The sequence below is a fragment of the Grus americana genome, chromosome 4 (genome assembly GCF_028858705.1).
Source record: "Grus americana isolate bGruAme1 chromosome 4, bGruAme1.mat, whole genome shotgun sequence".
NCBI lineage: Eukaryota > Metazoa > Chordata > Aves > Gruiformes > Gruidae > Grus > Grus americana.
Window position 1 is genome coordinate 43222517 of NC_072855.1, and position 23434 is coordinate 43245950.

At 37.5% G+C, this 23434-nt stretch overlaps 1 protein-coding gene across 5 annotated transcripts in view; it reads right to left on the minus strand.

The window, feature by feature from the left end:
- Positions 1–360: 360 nt before the first annotated feature.
- The window catches only part of TLL1 (tolloid like 1), a 141235-nt gene continuing 118161 nt past the window's right edge, over positions 361–23434 (minus strand). For 4 of the 5 annotated variants that reach the window (XM_054825422.1, XM_054825421.1, XM_054825423.1 and 1 more), the window contains 6 exons: positions 22819–22999; positions 16099–16224; positions 14597–14724; positions 8888–9101; positions 4081–4331; positions 367–2390 (listed from right to left, as the gene is read on the minus strand). In XM_054825422.1, coding sequence (XP_054681397.1) covers positions 2256–2390; positions 4081–4331; positions 8888–9101; positions 14597–14724; positions 16099–16224; positions 22819–22999 — 1035 coding nt within the window. In that variant the 3' untranslated portion in view covers positions 367–2255. Of the gene's footprint in view, positions 2391–4080; positions 4332–8887; positions 9102–14596; positions 14725–16098; positions 16225–22818; positions 23000–23434 lie in introns of all 5 variants that reach the window. The other variant, XM_054825420.1, reaches the window with a different exon arrangement.

The following is a 23434-nucleotide window of genomic DNA, read 5'->3' on the forward strand; positions in this document are numbered from 1 at the left end:
GCCAGGGAGACACTGTTGCTGCTTGCTTTTCCTTTCAGAAATGTGAGCACTGGTATTCCACCCAGCTGATAAATTATGTATCAAAGCTAAGAATACCTTTTTTTAAACTATAGCAATATTTCTGCCTGAATTTTGTAGTAAAAGATCTTGGAGATGATGTTTGCAGTTAACTGCTTGTGCAAACACCCTGAAAAATGAACCAAACAGAAGGACAGTGGAGCAGCATTATAAAAACAAAGAAATTATTCAGTTTTTGAACTTCACACACATAAACTGTCTGGAAAGGAAAACAGTAATATATGAGCAGCAATAGTGGTGTTAAAACAACCAAAGACACCTATACAGACATTTGGGTTTTATTTTTATAAAAAAAAGATCAGATTTATTAGTGCCAATGTATGTTCATAGTAAGGTAACAGAAACTAAGCTAATCTGAGTAGCAACTTACATCAAAGGATATCAAAATAATATTTCTTGTAAGTGAAACATAATACTTCGTTTAAACTTGATTCTTGCCAACTAGAAGTCCTTGTTATCTGTCTATGAAGCCTTTAAAGAAAAGTTGCTACAGTCAAACAGGGTCCTGATAGAACTTGGCACATAAAGAAACAATTCAATTTTCACCCATACAATACCTCTCACTCCCCTGGAGCACTCATTCATACAATACTTACATAATGCATATACATTATGACTAAAGCCATGTATGGCCTAAAGCACATAGAATATCTCAGTTCTAAACGTAACATATCTCTACATCAAAAGCAGGTCACTGTATTTACAGCAGATGATCTCGCTCTGCAGATGGGGCTTTTGCTTGAAGATGCTTTTGTTAGCGTACGCTAAGATGTCCAAGTCATCGAATTATTTATCAAATTAGAGGTGAATCTACAGGAAGATCTCTCTGACCGTGTGCGAGGATTCTAAGGCAATAGTAGTAGTTGTTCCACAGAACTAGCGCTGCTGTTGCAACCCGCTCTCCCTTGGAGCAGTAAAGCCTTCCTTCTTCAGATGCAGCCAGGCGTAGTGAGACATTCATGATCTGCAAGCTGTTGGCTCAAAAGTCTAAAACTTCTTGGTTTGTTTTTGTTTTTAATGTTCATGGAATAGCACCATAGGAATTCACTCTTGATAACAAACAAATCCTGGGTCTGTTGTTTTGTTTTGCTTCTTTTGCCATCACAGAATCTCTTACTCCCAGAAAAAAAAAAAACAAACAAACCTCTTTGGGAAACCTCCCTCTTGGATACTACCGCAGCTTCATTTCTGATTAGCTAACCCAGACAATTAGCTCATTCACAAAGAGGCCCGAAGAAATAAAGCTTAGTAGTGGTTCCAAATGGACTGCTAAAAACAAATTCAGTAGGAAGAGTTTCAGATGATCCTTGACTATTTCTGTTTCTCATGGATACAGATTTTGATTCGGGTCAGGTTTTCATCTCAGTCTCTTTCTATGTTCAGTGCAAAATAAGAGCACATCATCAGAGATAGCTTACTTAACCAGTAAACCAAACATTTTCAGATGCTTACACTATTCAAATTCAGTCAACTAGTGCTTGGTCAACTAGTGATGACTGATGTAACAGTTCAGACTTCTCAGTCATTAGTAAAACAAAATACTCTAAAGATCAGTTATGTTTCAGAAGTAGAATTTTCCAGTTTCAAAATACGGATAACCTGATATGACAGATGAATTTGTAAAAAATACAGAACAACACAGGAAGACCTTCCCATTTCATATCTTCTTTCAAGTCCTTGTACACACCGTACGCAGGATACAAAGTCAAAGCAACTAGATATAAGGACAGTATTTTGAGTGTGTGACCTGAAAGCGCTTTTTTCCCTCCTGGACACCGTACAATTGTCAGAAGGAAGAACGATCTGCAGGGTCACTTCCCCTGAATGCAACTGATTGAATCTGCACGCATCTATGACAAATGTCAAACCATGAACAAAAGCTTTTATATTCTCCCTGCGTGCAAAGTCCTTTCACAAGCTTTGCAGAGACAGTCAAGTATGGAGCCCGTACATCATCATCTATCATCTTGTCTATTCCACTGGGATAGGTGTTTGCTTGTTGATTTTTTAAATTTTATTTCAGTCTCTGATCTTGTAAGTCATCATTTCAACTGAACTCATATAAAACATTTGTGCTAATAACTTCAGTTTAAAAAAAAAAAAAAAAAGACACGCCTTCCTTTCCTCTGTGCGTTCTTTCTTTCTCACTCTCCTTTTCTGGCATAGAGGTTCTTGTGTTATTTTTTGGTGTGCACACTATCTGGATATTTTATACTTCTATATCGTATATGAAATCCTTTCTTGTTGATTGTATCATCAGTGTGAAAGTGAAGTAAAAGATCTTCCCCTGCTGAATAAATTTCTTCCGGTGGCTAAAATAAATGAATAAACAAACAAATTAACTGTCCATTCTGTGTATTTATACCTTTCATTCACTTTTTTTTTTTTTAATGGACATTTCCCTTTTGTATTTAATTTGTACTGAATGTATCTACAATCTTTTCTTATGAGACAGAGAACAAAGCTTCTCATTCTTTTGTCCTTCCCAGATGTCTTCTGTAGTTCTTCTGGAGTCATGTAAGTGACTGGGCAGGACCATACACAATATTCTAAATTAAACAAATTACTCCAGTAATAAACAAGATAAACAAGTTACTCCAGTACCTATTTTCCATTTTATTCTTCATAGCCCTCATGATGGCCTGTCTTATTACTAAAGCACATTGATCAGAAGTACCAGCTGAACTACCAAGTCCTTTTTCTGAAGTTGAGAAGATGTTAATGCATACTAACATTGCCCTTTGCCCACTTCATCTTGGATTATTTTGCTGTCAATAGCTTTTCTATTTAATTCCATCTTTCCTATGTGCTTGCTTTGGAATGGCCTGTGAAGCCATTCATCCATATCTTACCAGAACCAAGCCAACAACAAAACCCAACCACCACCACCCCCACACCTACCCCCTGCCCACTTCCCCCTAAAAAAAGAAATCAGCCTGAAATTGGGCTGTTCTCCAGTTTGCTGCCCTCCTGCTTGTAAAATAAGGCAACTTGCAAAGAAAAGTATTGTTTTGTGTAAATTAGTAGATGCTGGGCTCAGTTGTAGCATTTCCCTTAGAACAAATTGCCCACAGTTCAGTGGTAGCACCTTTCCTGCATCTCTGAGTGTTCAAAAAATGCCCTAAAAGGATTTCAGCCAGCTTACAGGTAATTTGTCTGAACGACTGAGATGTTTGATCCAGCACTGTGGCTGAATCCAAAAAAGTGTCACGCAGTTAATTAAGCGTTCCTACGGTCTCATGTAAAGGCTTTCAAACCCTTAACTAGGCAAAGGGTATACGTATGAAAGTGTGCTTGTATTTTCACACGTATAAAGAATTGATGAGGACTTGTGAGATCATTGCACCAGCTTTCTCAAGGCAGGCAGCCAACAGAACAATGCAAGTCTAAAAGGAGAAATAGGATACACCCTTTTCAGGATGTCACCTGGCCAATTTCCTCCACGTCTCACAGTTAAAACGTGTCAGAGAGACATTTGGGATGACAAGGCTTTCTTAAGGCCTGTATTAATCACACAGTTTAGGAGCACTTCCCCCCCCCCCCCCCCCCCCGAAATCAGATTTAAGTAGTAGATGAGCATATTATAAATGCTTCCCAAGCTCCCCTCCCCCTACAAAATGTGGCTTCTTCATTCAAATTGAAAGAATTTTAATGTGATAATTTTCAACACCAGTGCATTTCTCTCTCTCTAAGGGAAAATGCTGTTAACTTTTTCTGGGGTGCTGTTAAGCACTCCACTGCCAGCTACCTAAAGCTTAGCATGAGATTACAATAATTTGATGAAAAACTAGATAAGAATATTGTTGAAAAATTTCAAGGGAATGCTTGTACTACGTGTCTGGAAATTTATATTTAAAAAATCTACAACCCAGAACAGATAATCTAGTATCTTCATTATAAGGTACAGTAACTAAATCTCATCCCTTCTTGTCCCTTTCCTTCCTCTGCCCCTTCTTTTTCTTTTTATTGTGGAAGTAAAAACTTCAGTACCTGGTTACTTACCCCAGATCCACAAAATCTCCCAAGTCTCAGAGCTGTCTTATCATGACCATCAAAGAGCTCCACGTAGTCGTAACCACAGTCTGCCTCTTCTTCAACCTCAAAAGTCTGAAACATTAATTCGACTCGATAGCCGCGCTCTGCCACCAGGAGCCAGTCGCAGTCCGCCTGAACCGGATAGTTGTTATCGCCAAACTGAGCATGCGAGTACAGATCTTTGGGCTTGGTTTCGGCTTTCAGCCGACCACCACACTCTGAACAGAGGAAAGAAAATAAGGATGAAGAAGCTTACTCGGTGCAAATTAGCATTTTCTTTTCATAGATGCCCAGCCACTCATTCAGGCTGAGTGCATTTTTATGCCACAAGCAGGTCAATCAAAGTATAGAGTGAAGTACTACCCAGTATGAATACAAATCCATCATTCTGAGTCTTCCCTATATAAATTCTTGTTTGTAACTACAGAAAATGGGGCATATTTCATCATTTTCAACTGAAAGACCAAAAGGCAGGGAACACTAAGTTTGTAAGGAATGTGGTTCAAACTAGTATTCTACCCTGAAGTGAATTCAGCTTCTACAGTAACTTAAATGTATAGGTGTTATGCATTTGTCAATTAAAAATATTATTACAATGTAACCAGCAATAGATGGAAGATTGGACTTTAAAGAAAAAAATGCATTGTTTATTATGTTTCCAAGAGATGGGTGGAGGCTTTTTTTTTCTTTACAGCTACAAAGATTGAAATGAAAACAGCGTAATTTTGTTCTGGTTTCTCATCAAGAACAATCCATCCCTCATAGCACCCATAAAAACACCAAGTACAAATGAGCTTGAACCAAAACCTGAGATTCACAAGTTTAGATTCAATGTTTATAAATAAATGAACAGATAATTCTATCTGCATTTTGATCAAATGTAGCTATTACAAATTGATCATTTTAAAATAACCTGGAAAAATTTGCAAGATTCAAACATTTCTAAGCTTTGGTGAACTGATAATTTGAATTTGACTTCAGTGTCATGGACTCCATCCACACTAAACATGACCAATTGCAATGTTATATTGTGAGGAACCACATTTCAGCTGGGAATTAATGACAGTAATGAGCAAATTCTTATTTTTTATAAACATGGTGTTTTTTCTTAATAAGAAAATAAAGGAATCAAAGCAGGAAATAAAAATATGGAAGCAGAGTAATCCATTATGCATGATCTGTTCTTCAGTCTGAAATTTCAAATTTTTTTTGCTTTTAAAAAAAACAAATAAGAGCACATGATAAAGAAAATTAGTCAAAAGAGATAGTTCAAACAGACAGTTCAAACAGTTATTTCTTATTGGTTTTCTAATTTACTGGGGTTTTTTTCTTGATTTCATTTACTTCCTTTTTTTTTTTTTTAATGGACTGTTGCCAACAGTAAGAACATCTCCCTGCTTCAGACACAGAACAGCTGCTAAGGAGAAAATGTTTAATGAACTGTCTGCATTGTTTCCCTCTGCCTGCTACAGTGGACAGGAGCTTAAAGGAAAGTTGTAGCCATACTAGCAATGGCAGAAAATGGCAATTCCTTTTTCTCTGTCCTCACCCCATGGATTATAGCCTTATATTTTCAGATAAAGTACTGATTTTAGAAATTACAAGTCAGATTTTCAATTTCTTAAGGTCTTAAGTTGTAGTTTCAAAAGCCTACATCCAGCCTGCCCAATGCAGCGCTGCATTAGGACACGTGGGACGGGTCTGCGCAGAACAGAGCAGTGCCACGCAGCAGCACTTGCTTAGCCTTGATGTCAGAACTAACGTAGCTGCACCGACCATCACGCCTTCCATTGCGTTGGGTCTGCTCTGCTGTAGGTACGACATACGCATCTGACCGTAATGAATTATATCTGACTTGTAAGATGCTGTTGATCTGACAGCCTTAGGTGAAAGACTTTTTTCTAGATCAGCTAAGGAACAAAAAACATTTTCTTGTTTCCTGACCTTTCTAGGGGTTTTTAGGCTTCTTGCAAATATAAGAGAAAATCAAGCAGTAGTCTCTTGACTGTTTAGCAAGCTGGACAGACAGGAAAAGCTTAAACTCACACTATCTGAACTAGTGAAACAAGATTATAAGTTTGATTCAGCATTGCCATAATAAATAATTATAGTCATTTTGGAAGCGACAGAGGATCCTGCACTGAGTGACACCTAGAAGCCCAAATTTGTCAGAGGCATCCTCCCAGGGCTGACAGATAGGAACAGGACCTACAACAGACCTGCAGCCTCCTGCAGCAGTGGCTGGAGGCCAGGGACCATAAATGAGGCCATCCAGAAGGGAACCAGATGCCTGTGTTAGGGCAACCAAATCACTCCCTGAGCAATGATGCTTAATGTTCTGTCAGGACCATTTTTGTAAATTCCTTTTGAATGGGTTATGCCTTTTCTGAGAGGGAAAATTATGAGAGAATCTCTTTCTAAAACTGTGTTGCACTTTAAAAGCAGCATTTTATAAGTTTTGCCTTTCTAACCAATCTATTTTTTGAAACTTTATTGCCCCTGCTGCTACACTTTTATCCTGTTTGGTTTTTGGGGTTTTTTGGTATTTGGTTTTGGTTTTTTTTTAATATTCAATGGCATATTTGGATATTTCAATTGCTATTGGGACAGTATTTCAAGCCAAACAGTGTCACAGAAGGGAAATCAACATCAGCAGCAGCATCTACTAGAATAAGAGGCCATTAAATCATGAAGATCCTGGGGATACAGCAGCATAGACACCTTTAGGCACAGGATCCACTTACTCTTTCTCTGCTGTTATATTACATGGGCCCTTCTACCGAGTGAGTTCTGCCCAGAGGTCAGAAGTGAAGGCAGCAGCTTCCTCAGCTCTCCCTGTCTGTCTGCACAGCTATGCAGGATTGAACACAACCGTGCCTACTTCCATTGCATACTGTCAATTATTATTTGCTAGAAAAAATAAAATAAGGAAATACAATCCCCTATCTATACACTTGTTAGGCATCTATTCATTCACATGCGTCCCCAAAGCACAGAGGTAAAATTCCCTCTGAGCATCTGTGTTTGGCTCAAGAGCACAGGAAAAGGCTGTGAGATCCAAGTTGTCTCTCACTAAATGGTAAAAAAGCACATGCTGGAGATGTGCCGTTCAACTTAGCGAGCAGTTTGTGCAACAGCAGTTGACAGAAATAAATGTCCTCTCTTAAGGAGGCAAACTTTCTAATTTTTACAACACTTACAAACTGGGTAGATTCTATTCTTCAGACTTTCTCAGAAAAGCACTATTATGCATGCTAAGAAAGTTTTTACATTTAAGGCACATAAAACTCAGCAGATAAATATATATATATATAAATTCCATGAAGTCATAATAAAAATAGCAATCTTCAGAAGTTAGGGAATATAAATTTGAACTTATTTCAATATAATGAGTGCTCCAGTTCAGCAAATTGAAAATGAGAAGAATAAATGAGACAGTAGTTTTACAAAACCTGTTTCTAACAAGAGTTCTGACCTTTAAGTATTTACCCTGAGGTAATGTAAAAATGAGTAATTATTACCATTTCTATTTAATTTTCCATCTAAGGGAAGGGGTTACTGCAGTAGGGAAGGCAAACAATGGCATGCTTGTAGAAGAGGATTTCCCACAAGAAAAACAAATTGAATTACAGGTAGCTAAACTTTTCACTTTCCAGGTCCAGGTCACGAAGAGTGAATAGTTCATATACTGTTGCTTACTGCCTTTCTCTGAAGGGAAATTAAATTAATAAAATTTTAGAATTATTCTTAACAAAGAAGAAGGAAAAAAAGAGAAAATGCCTACATTGACATATGAGGTTTTGTTAGCTGAGCTCTACACATCAACTTAGTGAATACTCTGGGTAATATCAAATGGTATTAACAGTGACTAATCACCTTGATTACTATCTTCTATTAATAACTGCTACCTGTCAGTAAACCTTATGTACTAGCACAGATATTTATAAATATTTTCTGCATTCATATTTATTGCCAAATACTGGATGAATAAGAATGAAAGTAAAGATAGACATTATGTCTGAAGAAGAAAACAACAAAGAAAAACCTCAGATCCCTCATCTTACAGCAAGCATTGGAATTTCAAAGAGTCAGCACTAGGGGCCACTGTAAGCCAAGCAACTTCAGGGAAATAATGTACACAGTGTGAAAATGTCCCAAGAAATCTATTAATGCAATTGCAAAACACTATTTTTAATTTCAGTGATTTCTGCCAAAGAACAAATTAGATGGTAAATTTCAAGGATATTATATTCTTCAAGTCTTAAGAAAGCCTTCAGTATTGTTTTTTCTTATTTTTCTTTAGCTTATCTTCCCTTTTTAGCTCTCCAGGAAAGTAATAGCTGTTTACACAAAACCCAGACTTTTGTTTAAGTTAGAACAGGAAAGTAATAGAGGTGCATCACATGCCCCTGTGAGGTATTGCCATTACAACTACAATGGAAAGCTATTGAATCTTTCACAAACTAATGGCATGAATCTTTCTATGCCAATATCTTCTTCTTATCAGATTTTGTTTCAAAATCTTTTAATCATTTACCTATAAAAATTGACACGCACACACAAAGAGAGAGAAAAGGAGAAAGAAACGTCTAAAATATTAGAGAATACTTTCTGCAATCTCAGACTTTCCTACTTTTCTTAAGGTTTCATTACATGTAGTTGTAACATTGTCTTATCTGTTAACTCATCCTATTCCTAGAAAAGAAATGCCTGAGTATCTTCTACTAAAGAACAAAGGGGAAGTTATTAGTAAAGTACATCCTAATTTTCTGACCTGTAGAATGCGTTGCCTGGAAGCCTTTTCTTTGAACTGACGCATCAGAAATAAAGCGGAGAAACATTTTGTTGCCAGTAGCAATAAGAGGATCTGGTATCTTATTGCCGCATAAACGTCCCAGAATTGGTGATTTTTCACTTTCACCATCAAACACTTCCAAGTGGTCGTAAGCACATTCTTGATGTTGTTCTATTTCAAATTCATTGAAGGTCTAGGGGGGGGGAAAAACCAAAATGACTCAATGTAGTACTATATTTACTATCCTTATATGGTACGTATGTACCGATAGTATGTTTCAGAATACAAAGCAGATGTAGTTAAAATGACAGATTTTAGCAATACTGCCCCTACAAGCCTGTAGCTTTGAATACCATACTGATTTTGTGAAAGTGGAAAGATAACAAAGTGAATTTTAAGAGGGCATCATCCTTCATATAAAAAGGGATTAGAATCTTTACAGCCAATGAATATCCAGAACAGAATATTAAATCTAGATTACTGTGACTTTTCTGTTGAATTTGTACCATTTGTAGATTAATTCCAAATTTCACAGAACATTCAAAACCATAAAAAGCAGGAAATCTAGTGGTTCCTCAGATAGTTCATGACTGATTGAAACATCTGCAAAACATAATGCCCACTCCTCCCCCTTTTTTTTTTTTTTTTTACCTCACACCACAACTAAAGCCTTCGAGAATGACCTTTCTACATGAATGGTTATGCATGAAATTTATATTTTCTAATCTAACCTTTAGAGATCTATTTTTTATTATTACAGCACTAACAGTATTTCAGGCTGCACCCTTCATGCTAAGATCATACATTTGCTAGTGAAATCACTGTGAAAAACAGCAAAATTTTGTTGATTGTTTACTAAAAAAACTTCAGCAGACTCTTTTGCTGTTCTCAGCTCTCCCAAGAAGATTCGAATTGCTGCCGCATTTGAACACAGTAATCGCAAATTTTACTTCTTTTCAAATCCATGATGTTTCTTCTACACTTCAAAACATTTATCTTAGTTTCTGAGCTCCTAGGGATTCTCAGGCTCTCTTAGGGCTCGTGGCAGCTTCTAAGGACAAATTTGGGTTTATTAAAAATTGTAGATTGCAAGTCCTTTGGAGCAGAGCTTGACCAACTTTTCAAAACTTTTGGAATTTAGATTTCTCAAAACTCGGACTGTCCAACCAAAGGCATTTCCCAAAGGTGCATGCCATACCCTACAGAAACTGCTAAAACACATACAACTACTACCTACTTTTCAAATATGGAAGAGTGTCTTCCAAGACTGGACTGGGATCAACAAATTTATTTCAAGGGGACATCTGAGAGGTTTCGGATAAAAGTTTTTGACCAGGGCTAAATTTCAACCAGAAACCTAGAGATTAAAATCCAGTAATCTTCTGTCGTGTAAACACTAAGAAGGCAATATACATACTCATCTTTGAATTTTCAGAAATAACCTACAATTTCAGGTGAAATTCAAAATCTGTTTTGCTCAACAAAATCTTATAAAAGCAGTAAGTACAAATGCTCCCATGTGTAGTCACATAGCTGACTGTTTATGAAAAAACAAACAAACAAAAAACCACTCAAGGATTAAGAAGCAATAATTAAAATGAATAAAACTGAGCTATCAAATACTGAGCAAATATCAGAATTATGCATTCTAGCTGGTACACCAAAGCAAATCTGACCTACCAAATCGCTTGTGGAATCCAGCCAGTGTGAAAAGTGATGGTAATTTATATTAACTGTTGACCTAAAGGAAACAGAAAGAACTAACAGAAAGTCTTTTGCCCAAAAAACCGGAATAGCAATTTTGTTTTGTGAAAAGTGAAGAGTTGCATGATGCAGTGGATGTAGGTTCATTTCACAGCAAAGTTTGGGGGTTTTATTAAGGGAATGAAACTGCAGAGGCGGTGAAAACAGCTGTACAGCAGTTCCTCCTGCTGCTCTTAAATTGTAGTCAGCCATCCTACTTCTATGATGCCAAGTACGTGTTGTCATTTATACTCAAATAAATCTGATGGATTAAAAAAACCTCAAAAAACCCAGAAAGCTGAAATACTAACTGTAAGGGAGTTAGTTAAATATAGAATTGAGTCAAGCCAACTTGGAATCAACGGGAGCAATAGATGTGATCCAAGAGCAGCCTGAAGAACTTTGTTTTCTTTTAGAGGAAAATTATATCAGTTTTGTTCACTGCTCATCAGTACAAAAAGATCACTCTCTAGGAAGCACTTCTCACCATGAACTGTAAGACACACTTATTATTTTTAATATTTGACTTATCACTGGGATTCCTAAGCCTGCAGGGGGACAGTACATGTTATACTGGGTCCCACAAAGAAGAACAGAGAAAAGTCCCAAACGTGTTCTAACAATTGATTCTAGCACTAACAGAGAAAAATCAAAGTAATTTGTTTTTTAAAGGAAAAGCAAATCTTAATATTAAAAGTTCAAAATGCCTAATATTTCAAAACACCCAGAGATTATCTCCATTTTTTTAAAAAAAGTAGTCAGTCCCCAGCAATGGACTAAGAACAAGCTTGAAAGAGGAGAACTGACACAAATTTTCCTTCAAGTTGAACATGGCTGAATAGTTGCTGTTAACATTCTCTCTATTATTTAGTGCCAACAGAGTTCACAGATGATTTAATAAAGTTTGTAGTATAATTAAATCACACTCTGTCTTCCTGGGACAAATACTTTTGAATACTTACCCCACCATGACCATAGTAGTCCCCATTGTGATTGTTTCATTAGCGGGAATGGTATTCAGAAATGTTACATACAGCTTCTGAACGTCCAGCCCTTTCTATCTATAGCACTCAACTGAGTAGATATGTTGGTGGCACTTATGGATAGCTGCCTGAATGGGACACTTAAGTCTGTCTCTATAAACATCCGGCTGATTAGCTTATGGAAACCTCTCTCTCTGCTACATACATTTTCAAAGCCATCTTTATCTACACATTTCATTTAAAAATTCTGAAGTGCATATCCATTTTTTCATAGGCTTCTTAATTACACCAAATGATTAACTTCAGTCTTTCCTGGAAGAGACTTTTCAATGGTTATCAGAGTGAGAGCAACCACAATAAAAGATTAGTTTCTGTATGCACACCCCTTTCAAAAAATGAAGCACAGCCTCACAATTCATGTGGTTGGTTACCATGAAGAAACCAATTCTCTCCTTATTCAATTTGACTAAGTAAACTGTGAGGAGTAAACTTAAATATGTTGTGAACATCTAAGAAAAAATACTTATCCATAGTGGAAATATGGTATTAATATTATTGATATGGCATCTTGCTATACTAGACAGACTTTCATGGGATTATGCACACGGAATATAGTAGATTGCACAGAAAAGTGGATTTCAGACTCTAAATCATGAAGGTATTTTTGAAAATTCCATCTAGTAAAATTCTAATTTTTCCAATTTCATTGGCAAAAAGCAATTTAAAAACCTTTTCTTTTAAAGCAGATCACATGATATTTCACTGAAGAAAGCTGAATGCTGGAATTTTGCCTGCTGAGGTTAAAAGTACTGAAAAAGCTTTTACAGTAACAAGGTCATGCCTGGCTGGCTTTGGTTTATTCAGACAGGATGAAGAAGGCTTGCTCAGAAGTGCCAGCCGGGAGGCCACCTGAACCAAAAACCTGTTTTTCACCCTTTGAATGGACAGAGCATGCACACCACTCATTTCCTGCAACCTCCACATCCCCCAGAACAGCTCTACCATTTTCCTTCTGGTGAACAGGGATCAACACATGATCCCACATCAGCACCAGTAAGAGGGGTTATGGTTTTGGCTAAGGTCAGGAGTTATGAAATGACAATATCCCTTTCATCCCTGCATCAATATTGGCTATGCCCAGGGAGGGGCAACCACGGCTTCACTGGATAACGTGTTCCAGTCTCTCGCCACCCTCATCATAAAGAATTTCTTCCTAATATCTAATCTAAATCTACCCTCTTTTAGCTTAAACCCATTACCTCTTGTCCTATCACTACACTCCCTGATAAACAGTCCCTCACCATCTTTCCTGTAGGCCCCTTCAGGTTCTGGAAGGCCGCAATTAGATCTCCCCGGAGCCCTCTCTTCTCCAGGCTGAACAACCCCAACTCTCTCAGCCTGTCTTCATAGGAGAGGTGCTCCAGCCCTCTGATCAGCTTCACGACCCTCCTCTGGACTCGCTCCAACAGCTCCATGTCCTTCTTATGTTGGCGGCCCCAGACCTGGACACAGTACTCCAGGTGGGGTCTCACAAGAGCGGAGTAGAGGGGCAGGATCACCTCCCTCGACCTGCTGGTCATGCCTCTTTTGATGCAGCCCAGGACATGGTTGGCTTTCTGGGCTGCAAGTGCACATTGTTGGCTCATGCTGAGCTTCTCATCCACCAACACCACCAAGTCCTTCTCCTCAGGGCTGCTCTCAATCCATTCTCTGCCCAGCCTGTAGTTGTGCTTGGGATTGCGCCAACCCACATGCAGGACCTTGCACTTGGCCTTGTTGAACTTCATGAGGTTCGCACGGGCCCACTTCTCCAGCCTGTCAAGGTCCCTCTGGATGGCATCCCTTCCCTCCAGCGTATCGACCACACCACATAGCTTGGTGTCATCGGCAAACTTGCTGAGGGTGCATTCGATCCCACTGTTCACATCACCGACAAAGATGTTAAACAGTGCCGGTCCCAATATGACCCCTGAGGAACTCCACTCATCACTGATCTCCACTTGGACATCGAGCTGTTGACCGCAACTTTTTGAGTGCGGCCGTCAAGTCAATTCCTTATCCACCGAGTGGTCCATCCATCAAGTCCATGTTTCTCCAATTTAGAGACAAGGATGTCGTGTGGGACAGAGTGAAATGCTTTATGCATTCTACCTCTCTGAAGCAGACACATCTCTCAAGTTTATTTGCTCCAAAACACTTGTTAAATCAATTCATCAGATTTTAAAATACATAAGGCAGCTTTCATTGTGGCTGTCCTCTGAATACTCTGGATGAAGGAACACTAGTGCTGATCTCAAAGCAGAAAAGCCCCTGGGCAGATCCGTGCCTTCAGCTTTGTACAGAGCCTAGATAACCTCAGTAGGTCTGCAAAGCTCCCTAACCTCTGCTAGCCTGTCTTCAGCCACCAGCACTGTCCTCAGCCAGCTGGACACAAAGTTTCACTTAACTTACTTAGGCTGCTCTTCTACTTATGTTAAAATTTGGAGCCACTTTTAAATAAGAAGTCCAGATTCTTTCTTTTTTGTATCTTCTTTTCCTCCTTGAAAAGGAGAGAACAGAAATGCAAAAGGTGTGTGGAGAGGACTGTTCGTAACTTCTAATTTTGCTTATTCTATACATTAGAGTTTGCGTAAATGGCCTCTGTCATATTTGTCAAAATTTTGTGCAAATTTTATGAATTGCAACAATGATGTAGTAAAGTCTGTCAGGCGAAAAGTATTCCTCCTGCCCTTTGCTGTCCAGAGTATTTAAAATCACCACAAAATTAAATTCACAGCTCTATGATATTGAACAGCCCCAGTTGGCCAGGAATGGACAGGAGTCAGCAGATTTTTGAAACAGCTCACCGCTGGGCTGCAAACTGATAGTAAAGTTTAGTAACAGTTTCGTATTGTTGAATAGTCATTTGAGAAGCAGGTTTCATGGAAGAAAAAAGAAAAAGGAAGGGTAGGCAGAAACTCACCAATTTGACCCTCTGCCCCGGGGTAGCACTGATTTCCCATGTGCACTCCTTTCTACTGGGATACTTGTCGGGCCAGTTGGGACTCGTGATGATGCCGTTGGGACTGTGGATCTTCTGTTCACACTCAGCTGTGCCAACAGTGATAGCACCAGTTAGTCTGGGGGGGTCTGCATTCAGAGGTAGCCAGAAAAGTACTCTTTTTTGTCAGGGGACCCGCTGAATGGAAAGGATCTTTAGGAAGACAGCTAAGCACACTCTTCAGTGTGCACAGTCATGTTCTTCCCCTTTGGCAAACACTTTATGGCAATTAACCCAGCATGCTTGTTTATTGATTGTTGTGAAACATACACTGTTGTTTACAATGGATGGGGTTTTTTTGGAAAAAATTATAAAGGAATATACATAAGTATTAAAATTTAATTGAATATTTTTCTATCACCCCCATTCTACATACAAATAAGTATGAAAATTTATATGAGAAATCCTGCTACTCCAACTTCAAATGATATTTCTTGAACGATTTCTTTTTCTCTCTTCTAGCTAATTTTCATACTGCAGCTACAGAGCAATCCTTTTGATTTCTAAATCACAGTTTCTAGGGACATATACACAACTAGAAAACAGCTGTATGTATGTACCAAGAACAGTTTAGTCATTCACATCATAACTGAATCACTAGAACTGCATGTCTGTGAATAAATACAAATAACTAAAACTTAAAGAAGGCAAGAAAGAAATCAGTTTCATTTTTGTATTTAGTATTTTTACAATTTCAAATTGCTTTATAAACAACAGAGAATTATTCAAGAGGAATCTTTTAGAGCAGGCAAGTATAATTCCAACACCTGTGATAATGCAAGTGATTCACAAAGGTCACATCTTTCCTCGCAAATTTAATCCGTGCCAGAATAGAGTCTTGAGAAATTACAGTAGCTCACATGATATTGCATGCTTGAGGTTCACATGCAGATAATCTGAATTCTACTTAAGCCCCCAAGCCTACTGTTTTCTTGGAGGTAGCCACACCTTGAGACAACATAGGGACTTGACTGGAATTTGGATTGTCTGAATATGTCCCCTAAAATAAACCCAGAAAGAGCAGATACCATTTCAGTCTGACTGCAGTGAAACTAACCTCTAATGACAGGAGCAAATGACAGCTTTCCCAGGCTTCTCTCCCAAAACTCTATCCTTGTGTTTAATACAGCATTAGCTAAATACTCTATCGCAGTTTTAAATGTTCTATGCTTCACAGCACTATTAAAAGTAGCGCTCCCTGCCAATGATCCCAAGTTTTCCAAAGTGCATTCCTGTGGACCTCAAACTCAGTCACAGACAAATGCTGGGGATGGAGAAGACGGGAAAGGTGGGGTGGGGGAGTGTTTAAGCCCAAATGTCTAAACTCCCATCACCAAGACCTTTCTTTTCCCTGGAAGGAGAGCTGCAGAGATCTTTCTGTAAGAGAGTTGTATAATCACCCATTCAAATACCTCACTACTTACCCTCCTTGCAGTCGTGTTTGTTTTCGTGTAGCACAAATCCATTTCGGCACTGGCAAACGTAGCTTCCTACCGTGTTGATGCACTCGTGCTGGCAGCCACCATTGTCCTTGGAGCACTCATCCTTGTCTAAGAAATACACAACAAGGTTGGGTGAGCATCACAGCTAGCACGAGTCCTCCTTACCAAAACCAAAAAGGTTTAGCACAGTGTTTGAGTCCAGAAAAGGATAAACTAAGGCACAGTCACTCTTCTCAGCGTGGCAGTTTCATGGTACCTTAGTTCTAGCCACTCATTGCTCAGCCTGCAACCTTGCACCATGGCACAAATAGTCTGTCTCATCTTTCCAGGAAGGGAGGAGTAGTTCCCAGGGGAGAGGAACACTAGTAAAACAAACAAGCTAAATCAAAGGAGATAAGACAGTCACCAGCATTTACTATTTCAAGTGGTCTAGCTGGTAAAATTTCATAAATATCTCACCCAAAACTTTATTTCAGTAAATCACAGGAGTGTGATTTATGGACAACACATAAAGCATTCCAACTTTATGCAAATTCCACAATTTAATGGTGGTATGTTGAAAGGAACATGTAGGCCAAACAAGGTTTCAAGCTCTGCACATTAAACTAAGAAAAGAAAGATTTAACATAAACTTATTTAAAAAGTTGATTTTTTTTCCCCAGCAGAGTGACAGTGTGCTTTACTTTTAATGAATCTGGACATTACAGAACATCACAAAAAGAAAAACATTTCATTGAAAAACATACAAAAGAAACTGGCATTAATTATTTCAAGGAGATCTACAATATAGCATGCAGTTCTGTTTATTAACATATAATCCTTTAAAAGAGCTTTTAGTGTGTTAGAAGTAAAGCAGAGAGTAGGGGAGGAAATATGACCTGCATTAAACAGTTACAAATTCATTGCATGGAAAAAAGCCAAACTAGATTAACAGGCTGTCATTCTAGCAAGAGGCCTCAGCTGCCACCCTTCTATGTCATTCAGCTGTTGTCATTTTAGGTGAGGCTGGTCCATTTAAAAGAGGCAGACTTCTCCTGAAAATATATATACACACATACATGTATATATGTATGCACATGTATATACCCATATATATGTATAGACACTTACATAAATCCTGAGATACAAAAATGTATACCTATATAAATATATATATATAAAACCACACACATATTAACAAGCTGTATCTTACAAACTGTGTCATTTCAACATGCAAAAGAGAGGAGGAAAAAGAGCAAAGAAATTGTGGTCATCCCAGAGGTCCAGTTGGTGCCGGGCTGGAATGCAGAGCATGCATTCTCTTCAGCCTCATGTACCTTGGAAAGCAGCAGTGAGTGTTATCTCCAAACAAGGTAACATGCGATGTTTCAGACTTTAGTAGGCACAGTAAGAATTTCTATAGATTACAAGCCACTACGGATAATTTAAGTCTCTTTTTGTTGTCTTACTTATGTATTTTTCCCCGCCTTTACTGACACTCATATTCAGTAACACAACAAAGGAAGTCTGCATTATAATTGCATACACATCGGCTTTTATCTGCCAAAACGTATGCAACACTTGACCTGTTGACATGCAGGTCTTTCCATAAAAATCAGCTTCTACTTATAATGCATGATGATAATGCACATTTATAGATAAATTCTGCAAGTCAGACCCAAGCTTTTTGTCCTGTAAATCTCAAATCTGTTTGCACCAAAAGTTTTTGGAAGATTTTTGCAGATGTGAACAGATTTGAAAGTTAAGAAACAGTTGAAAACATAGGTAGCTCCCAGAATCATATGTCCAAAGGCTTATACTAGTTGTCATTTTGATAATGAAAGAAGCATAAAATTTCCACAATTCACTGTTTATGCACCTTGCAATGCAAGTCCTAAACTGAGGGAGTAAATCTATTTAATGTCAAACAAAAGTTTTAATCTTTCATCTTTGCAAAAGCAAGCACTATCATAAATTAATTCCATGTTGCAAGTGAAGAATAGTAACAAGCAAATGAGAAATTAGATATAATATGAATAAAGCTCTTCAATATTTCCCCTCCTAAGCATTAGTTTTCTACCAAAATAACAAAATATATGGAAGGCAGGCTCAAAATGCATTCAAGTTAGGTTTTCAAGTACAGAGTAGGTACACAAATTCTAAATAAAAGCCTTGTCCATTTTCATCTTCCACCAAACTGTGAAAATACTGAAAAGTATTTTAACATTAAATAAGCTTATATTCTGTAAAATAATTTCTTAAGAGGCAAGTACATAAGCAAATAGTCCCATGTTGGACCTCCTCAGAAATAAAACAATGGACAGAAGGTAGAAAGGAGAAGCTTTGGAACATATTTGAACACATTAATTGCTTGTACACGGTTAATCAAGGATGCAACTGTTGAACGAGCCTTCCTCACACTTCATAATTCGGAACAGACTTTCTGTCAAATTGATTGCCCAGTTTCAAAATTCATGAAAAAACAATTAGTCTGTATTAGTTATAGGAACAAATGTTTTGCCATGTAAAAACAAAGCCATTTGTTACGCTGACAGATGGAAATGAGTCTCCCCATTTTGAATGGATACTTTCTTTCCTTTCTCATTGCAGTACTCGGAACAGGGAAAGATCCATTCTCAACAAAATGTTAGATCGAATCATTCAGAGGACAAATGGTCGTACCTCTGAGACCCTCAGAGGCCACCAGTCTGTGAATAATACGTACTCGGCCTGAAGGGACCTGTATCAAGTCCTTGCAAGATTGAAAAACAAAAATTTTCTCTTTGCAGGCAGCTTTCTTGTCTGTGGAAAAAAATGTACCAGGATGGCACCAGAGATGAGTTTGTGCTCCAGAACAAATTTGCTCAAGGCTAGAAACATTTTAGCTTTCTAACAGCTCAATGAATCATCACCCAAGAAAAAATGTCCCTACAAACCTCATTTCTATATTACATCAAACACCATGTATGTTTTGAATGATCATGCACAGAATCGTATTTATTTAAAACACCAAGGTAACTAAAACGTATGATAAATGGAAGCAGTTTAGTGACATATTATCACTGGGTATTAATCATAGCACTACACAAAGACTAATTTAAAGAAATGATTAGGGTATCTTCTTGGAAACATCACAGAAAAAAAAATATTATTGTTATCTTTTCCCCTCCCTGGAGTAAATTCATGGAGTTATTTTACACCCCTCTAGTCTTATGGACCCAGCAGACTGCAAATAGGTCTTCTGACAAGAGCAGGAGAGAGAGAGAGGAGGACAGAAGAAAGAGAGAGGGAGAAAGAATAAAAACCTAATTACTGGAAGCTTTTAGTTTAGAAGCCTAATATCCAATTCCAAAAAGTTTTAATAAAAGTTTTAAAAAAATAATATATCATGACTCCCTAGTTTCTTCCCTTTATACAAGAAGCTCAATTATAAATACACGAGAATGTCTCTGGAGATTACTAGATTCCTGTGATGGCTCCCAACTGAGCTTTCTTCAGAAATGTCCTAGCAAATGTAAATTTTACAGAATGGTGAAAAAAAAAAAGTTTTTCTCACTTTCCAGTAGCACCTGTCTGGCTGTTAACACCATTTTACAGCCAAAAATGTAATTACATGTTGTCTTATATCAACATAAATACCTTCCTAATGCAGGTCGTCTGTTGCCCTATGTCACTGTTTGCTTTCACAGTTTATCACAGCGGGTTCCAACCACCCAAAAACTGCTTTCTGTCGTCTGAGCTGGAGCTGGGCCATGCTTTCTCAACAGTAGCTGTGGCTGCAGAATTCACCACCATAAGAGTTGCAAAAAAAGTTCTTTGGCTGTGCTTTGTGGAACACATTACAGTTCCTAATCTTCAAACTAATCTGACTTATCCACCTGTCTCTTTTGCTGAGCATTGCATATGCCCTTTACTGGTCAATAGACTGCAAGATACAGTGTTTTACTCATTATTGATTTTTTTCATGGCATATGTCTTTATAACTAAATGCTTCCAAATATTTCTATTGCAATTTAGTTAAATGCCTTCCAGTGAGTATCTTAGACACTAGCACTAAGTATTTCTCCACAAGTACCATTCTAAAAGTAGTGTTCTCTGAAGACAAGTATATAAGTAGGCAAACCCCCCCCCCAATCAGCCGAACAGTGATCAGCTATCAACTCCCAAAGGCAAAATACTTGAAGTCTTAAGTTCATTCTTCATTGACAGACCAGGAGCATATTATGTCCATATTAAGGAATTCAGGGGTAAGAAAAGTGGTAGTGTTTTCTGACAGCCACGAGAGTTTTGTCTGATGAATTATTCAGAGATGACAACCTCTTTTTAGATACTTTAAGTTCAGAAGTTTGATTTGTCTCAAGCATAACAAAGTTTCTGTTTTGATCAGGAAATACTGTCAAAAGGGGAAAGCCGGATAACATAGAAAAATAGAATCTGCTAGAACTGAGAAAGAATAAAAATAAAACACAAAGTATCTGAAATCATATGATATGAGAGAAGAGATTATGGCAGAAATGCATTATGAAGCATTCAGTAAATCTATACACTTACAGACTCAAAAACTTTTTATATCAAACTATCTTTCTTTGAAGGGGATTAGATATATACTATACCCAGGACACATCACACATTTCTGTTCATTAAAAACCACATTAATTCAGACTTATCCTTGGCTAATGAATTTATTCCAGTGATCAATGGCGTCATTTAAAACTTGTATTTTTTACATTACCAGGAAAAACCTGTTTTCACTTAGGGGGGAGGAGAGGGGAAGAGGAAGAACATTTCATTCAGAACTGAAAAAGACAAGGGAAATAGTGGTTCTGAAGGATTACAGCTTGATGCTTTGAACTCCATTAATTATAATCTAGTCTTTCCCCAACATATAACATTGGCCTGATTTTTTCCTAGAACCCACTCATAATATTAATAGATCATTTAAACAATCACTAAAATAGATAAATCTGTGACAATGAATTATCACTTTAAAGAAAACCAAAATTTAACTGACTACAAACGTATACACGCTCAGCACGTCCACAAAACGCAACTTCTGAACTACACAGCTTACACAAATTACAAAGCTATCATTGCCAATCTTACCTCCTGTAACTGTATAGATCCTGAAAATACATAACAAACTTAATTTGGAGGCCATTTTTAGAACTGGAACATGTCAGTACTTATTCTTGTAAAAGGTCAAAATATGTGACAATTCCTGCTGGCAGTACTAGGCCGACATGAAATGACTAGCTGTGTAAGTGTTTCAAGGAGGAAGCTCTGTTGTATGCATATACGTATTTACTACCAATAACGAGTAAAACTTGAAAGCTTCTTACTAATGTAAAATATAAATTTAAAAGTAAAAAGTGCTACTATATGTAAAGATGGATCTGAAAGACTACGACCAGAGAAATGTGTTTACTAGAAAAAAATAATATGCTTTAGAGGAAGTAAAATGTTTGTTAATTTCTTTGTATGAGATGAAACACTTTTTTTTATCTTTCATAATTGCTGAAGAAAAACATCAATAATAGGAAAACATTGAAAGTCTAAACTATTTGTCTTGACAGTTATTTTCCTCACTTTCCAAACCACATCACTTATACAATACACTGTTTCTTATTACTCGGTCATAGTTATCAGTTATTAAAGCTAACCAATGAAATACCATTTTAACTTCAGCTTTGATAAAATATTTTAGCAAATAAATACTAACAACAGTGCCTGGTAATACATTTTGCTACATGCTAAACATAATCAGGATTCTCCAGATTCAGATTTTTAACTGCTATCAAAAAACTTGGGGCAGAATTCAAATGCTTCTGGATGACTTCCAGTCGGGAGAGGTGGGCGAATGGGACTGTTCTGTTGTGTTGTTTTACACAAGATAACATACCTATGCGTGTGTGTGTGCGTGTAAACACACAAGAAAAACACTAAGCAAAATTCCACTCCTAACACCAGGTGGTATCCTGCCACAGCCACGTTATTATAGTCTAGTCTCCAATGGGTAATTGCAGAGACCACTGTTGTGCAAATGTTTCCTCACATCTTCAGCTTCACTCACGTCTAAATTTATTCAACGATACATGTCCTCAGAAGAAATAAACTTCCATCGCCCTGATTTGCCTCAGTGAAATTACACTCATAACTAAAAAGACACACATTTTTGGAAGAGCAAGGTCTTAAACTCTGTTCTTCTGCAAAACATTAAGTAGTGCAAAGTTTGGCAAGAAAGTACCCATAATGTTAAACAAATGTTGTAGCACCAAGTGGTAATTTCATAACTAATGCATTATATTAAGAGACCTGAGACGAAAAAACCACAAGTGTGCACCGTATGTAATTCATATCACATTACAACTGGGATTTGAAAAAACAGCAACAAAACTTGGGAAAAAACAAATCTAATCAAAATTTAAAAACACTTAGTAAATTTGCTTTTTTCCTCAGTATCTCACAAAGTTCATTTCCCTCTGCCTTTATTTAAATCTACATATGTACATTCCATATATTTTATACTATATACAGACATTACAATTCAGAACAGTATTTTCAGACAGGAGAGTGGTTTATGCTCATATAACTAAAACAGAGGCAACGCTACCAGGAAAATTATAAGGGCAAAGGCCGCTCACTTTCATACCAAAACACAGTATTCGGTGCTAGTCAGTGTACGCTCAGAGGCACTCATAGGTACACAAGAGTGATTTTCAATACCTGAGAAGAAGTGTGCCTTGAAGCCTTTTTTTGACACAGTGTTGTCAGATCTGAACTCGATTCGCATGTTGTTGTACTGAGAGGTGATAACTTCAGGCACTTCTGTACCGCAGAATTTACCGTGTAGTTTAGAATCAGAAGAAAGGCCACTACGAATCTCCACATAATCGTATTTGCAAACCTGAGAAAAGACAGAAAATATTTTTCTTTTTTGGCTAACCAACAAGAAAAGCATGACATTATTTACAAGTGCAAGAACTCTGATTGGTATATGCTGCTTCATAATAGGATAACAGTATCTTTTTTTTTTCCACATTTCCCTGACTGAAAACATTTGCAAATGCTTAAAAATGTTCACTGATTTTGTGTAAGAATATTTTAAGGTCACTAAGGCATAGCTATAATATGCATTACGTTCAAAACTATATTTTGATAGCGACTAATCTATGCTTAGCATCTCAATTTCAAGATGCTTAGTAATGTTTCCATTTAATCTAAAAAGTAACAATTCCAGTGACATTAGACTAAAATCTAGAAATATTCACCCTAAAAATTATACCTGTCTCTGTGCTATAAACCACTTATCCAGAAACTACAAACTTTCTACTGCTTGTAT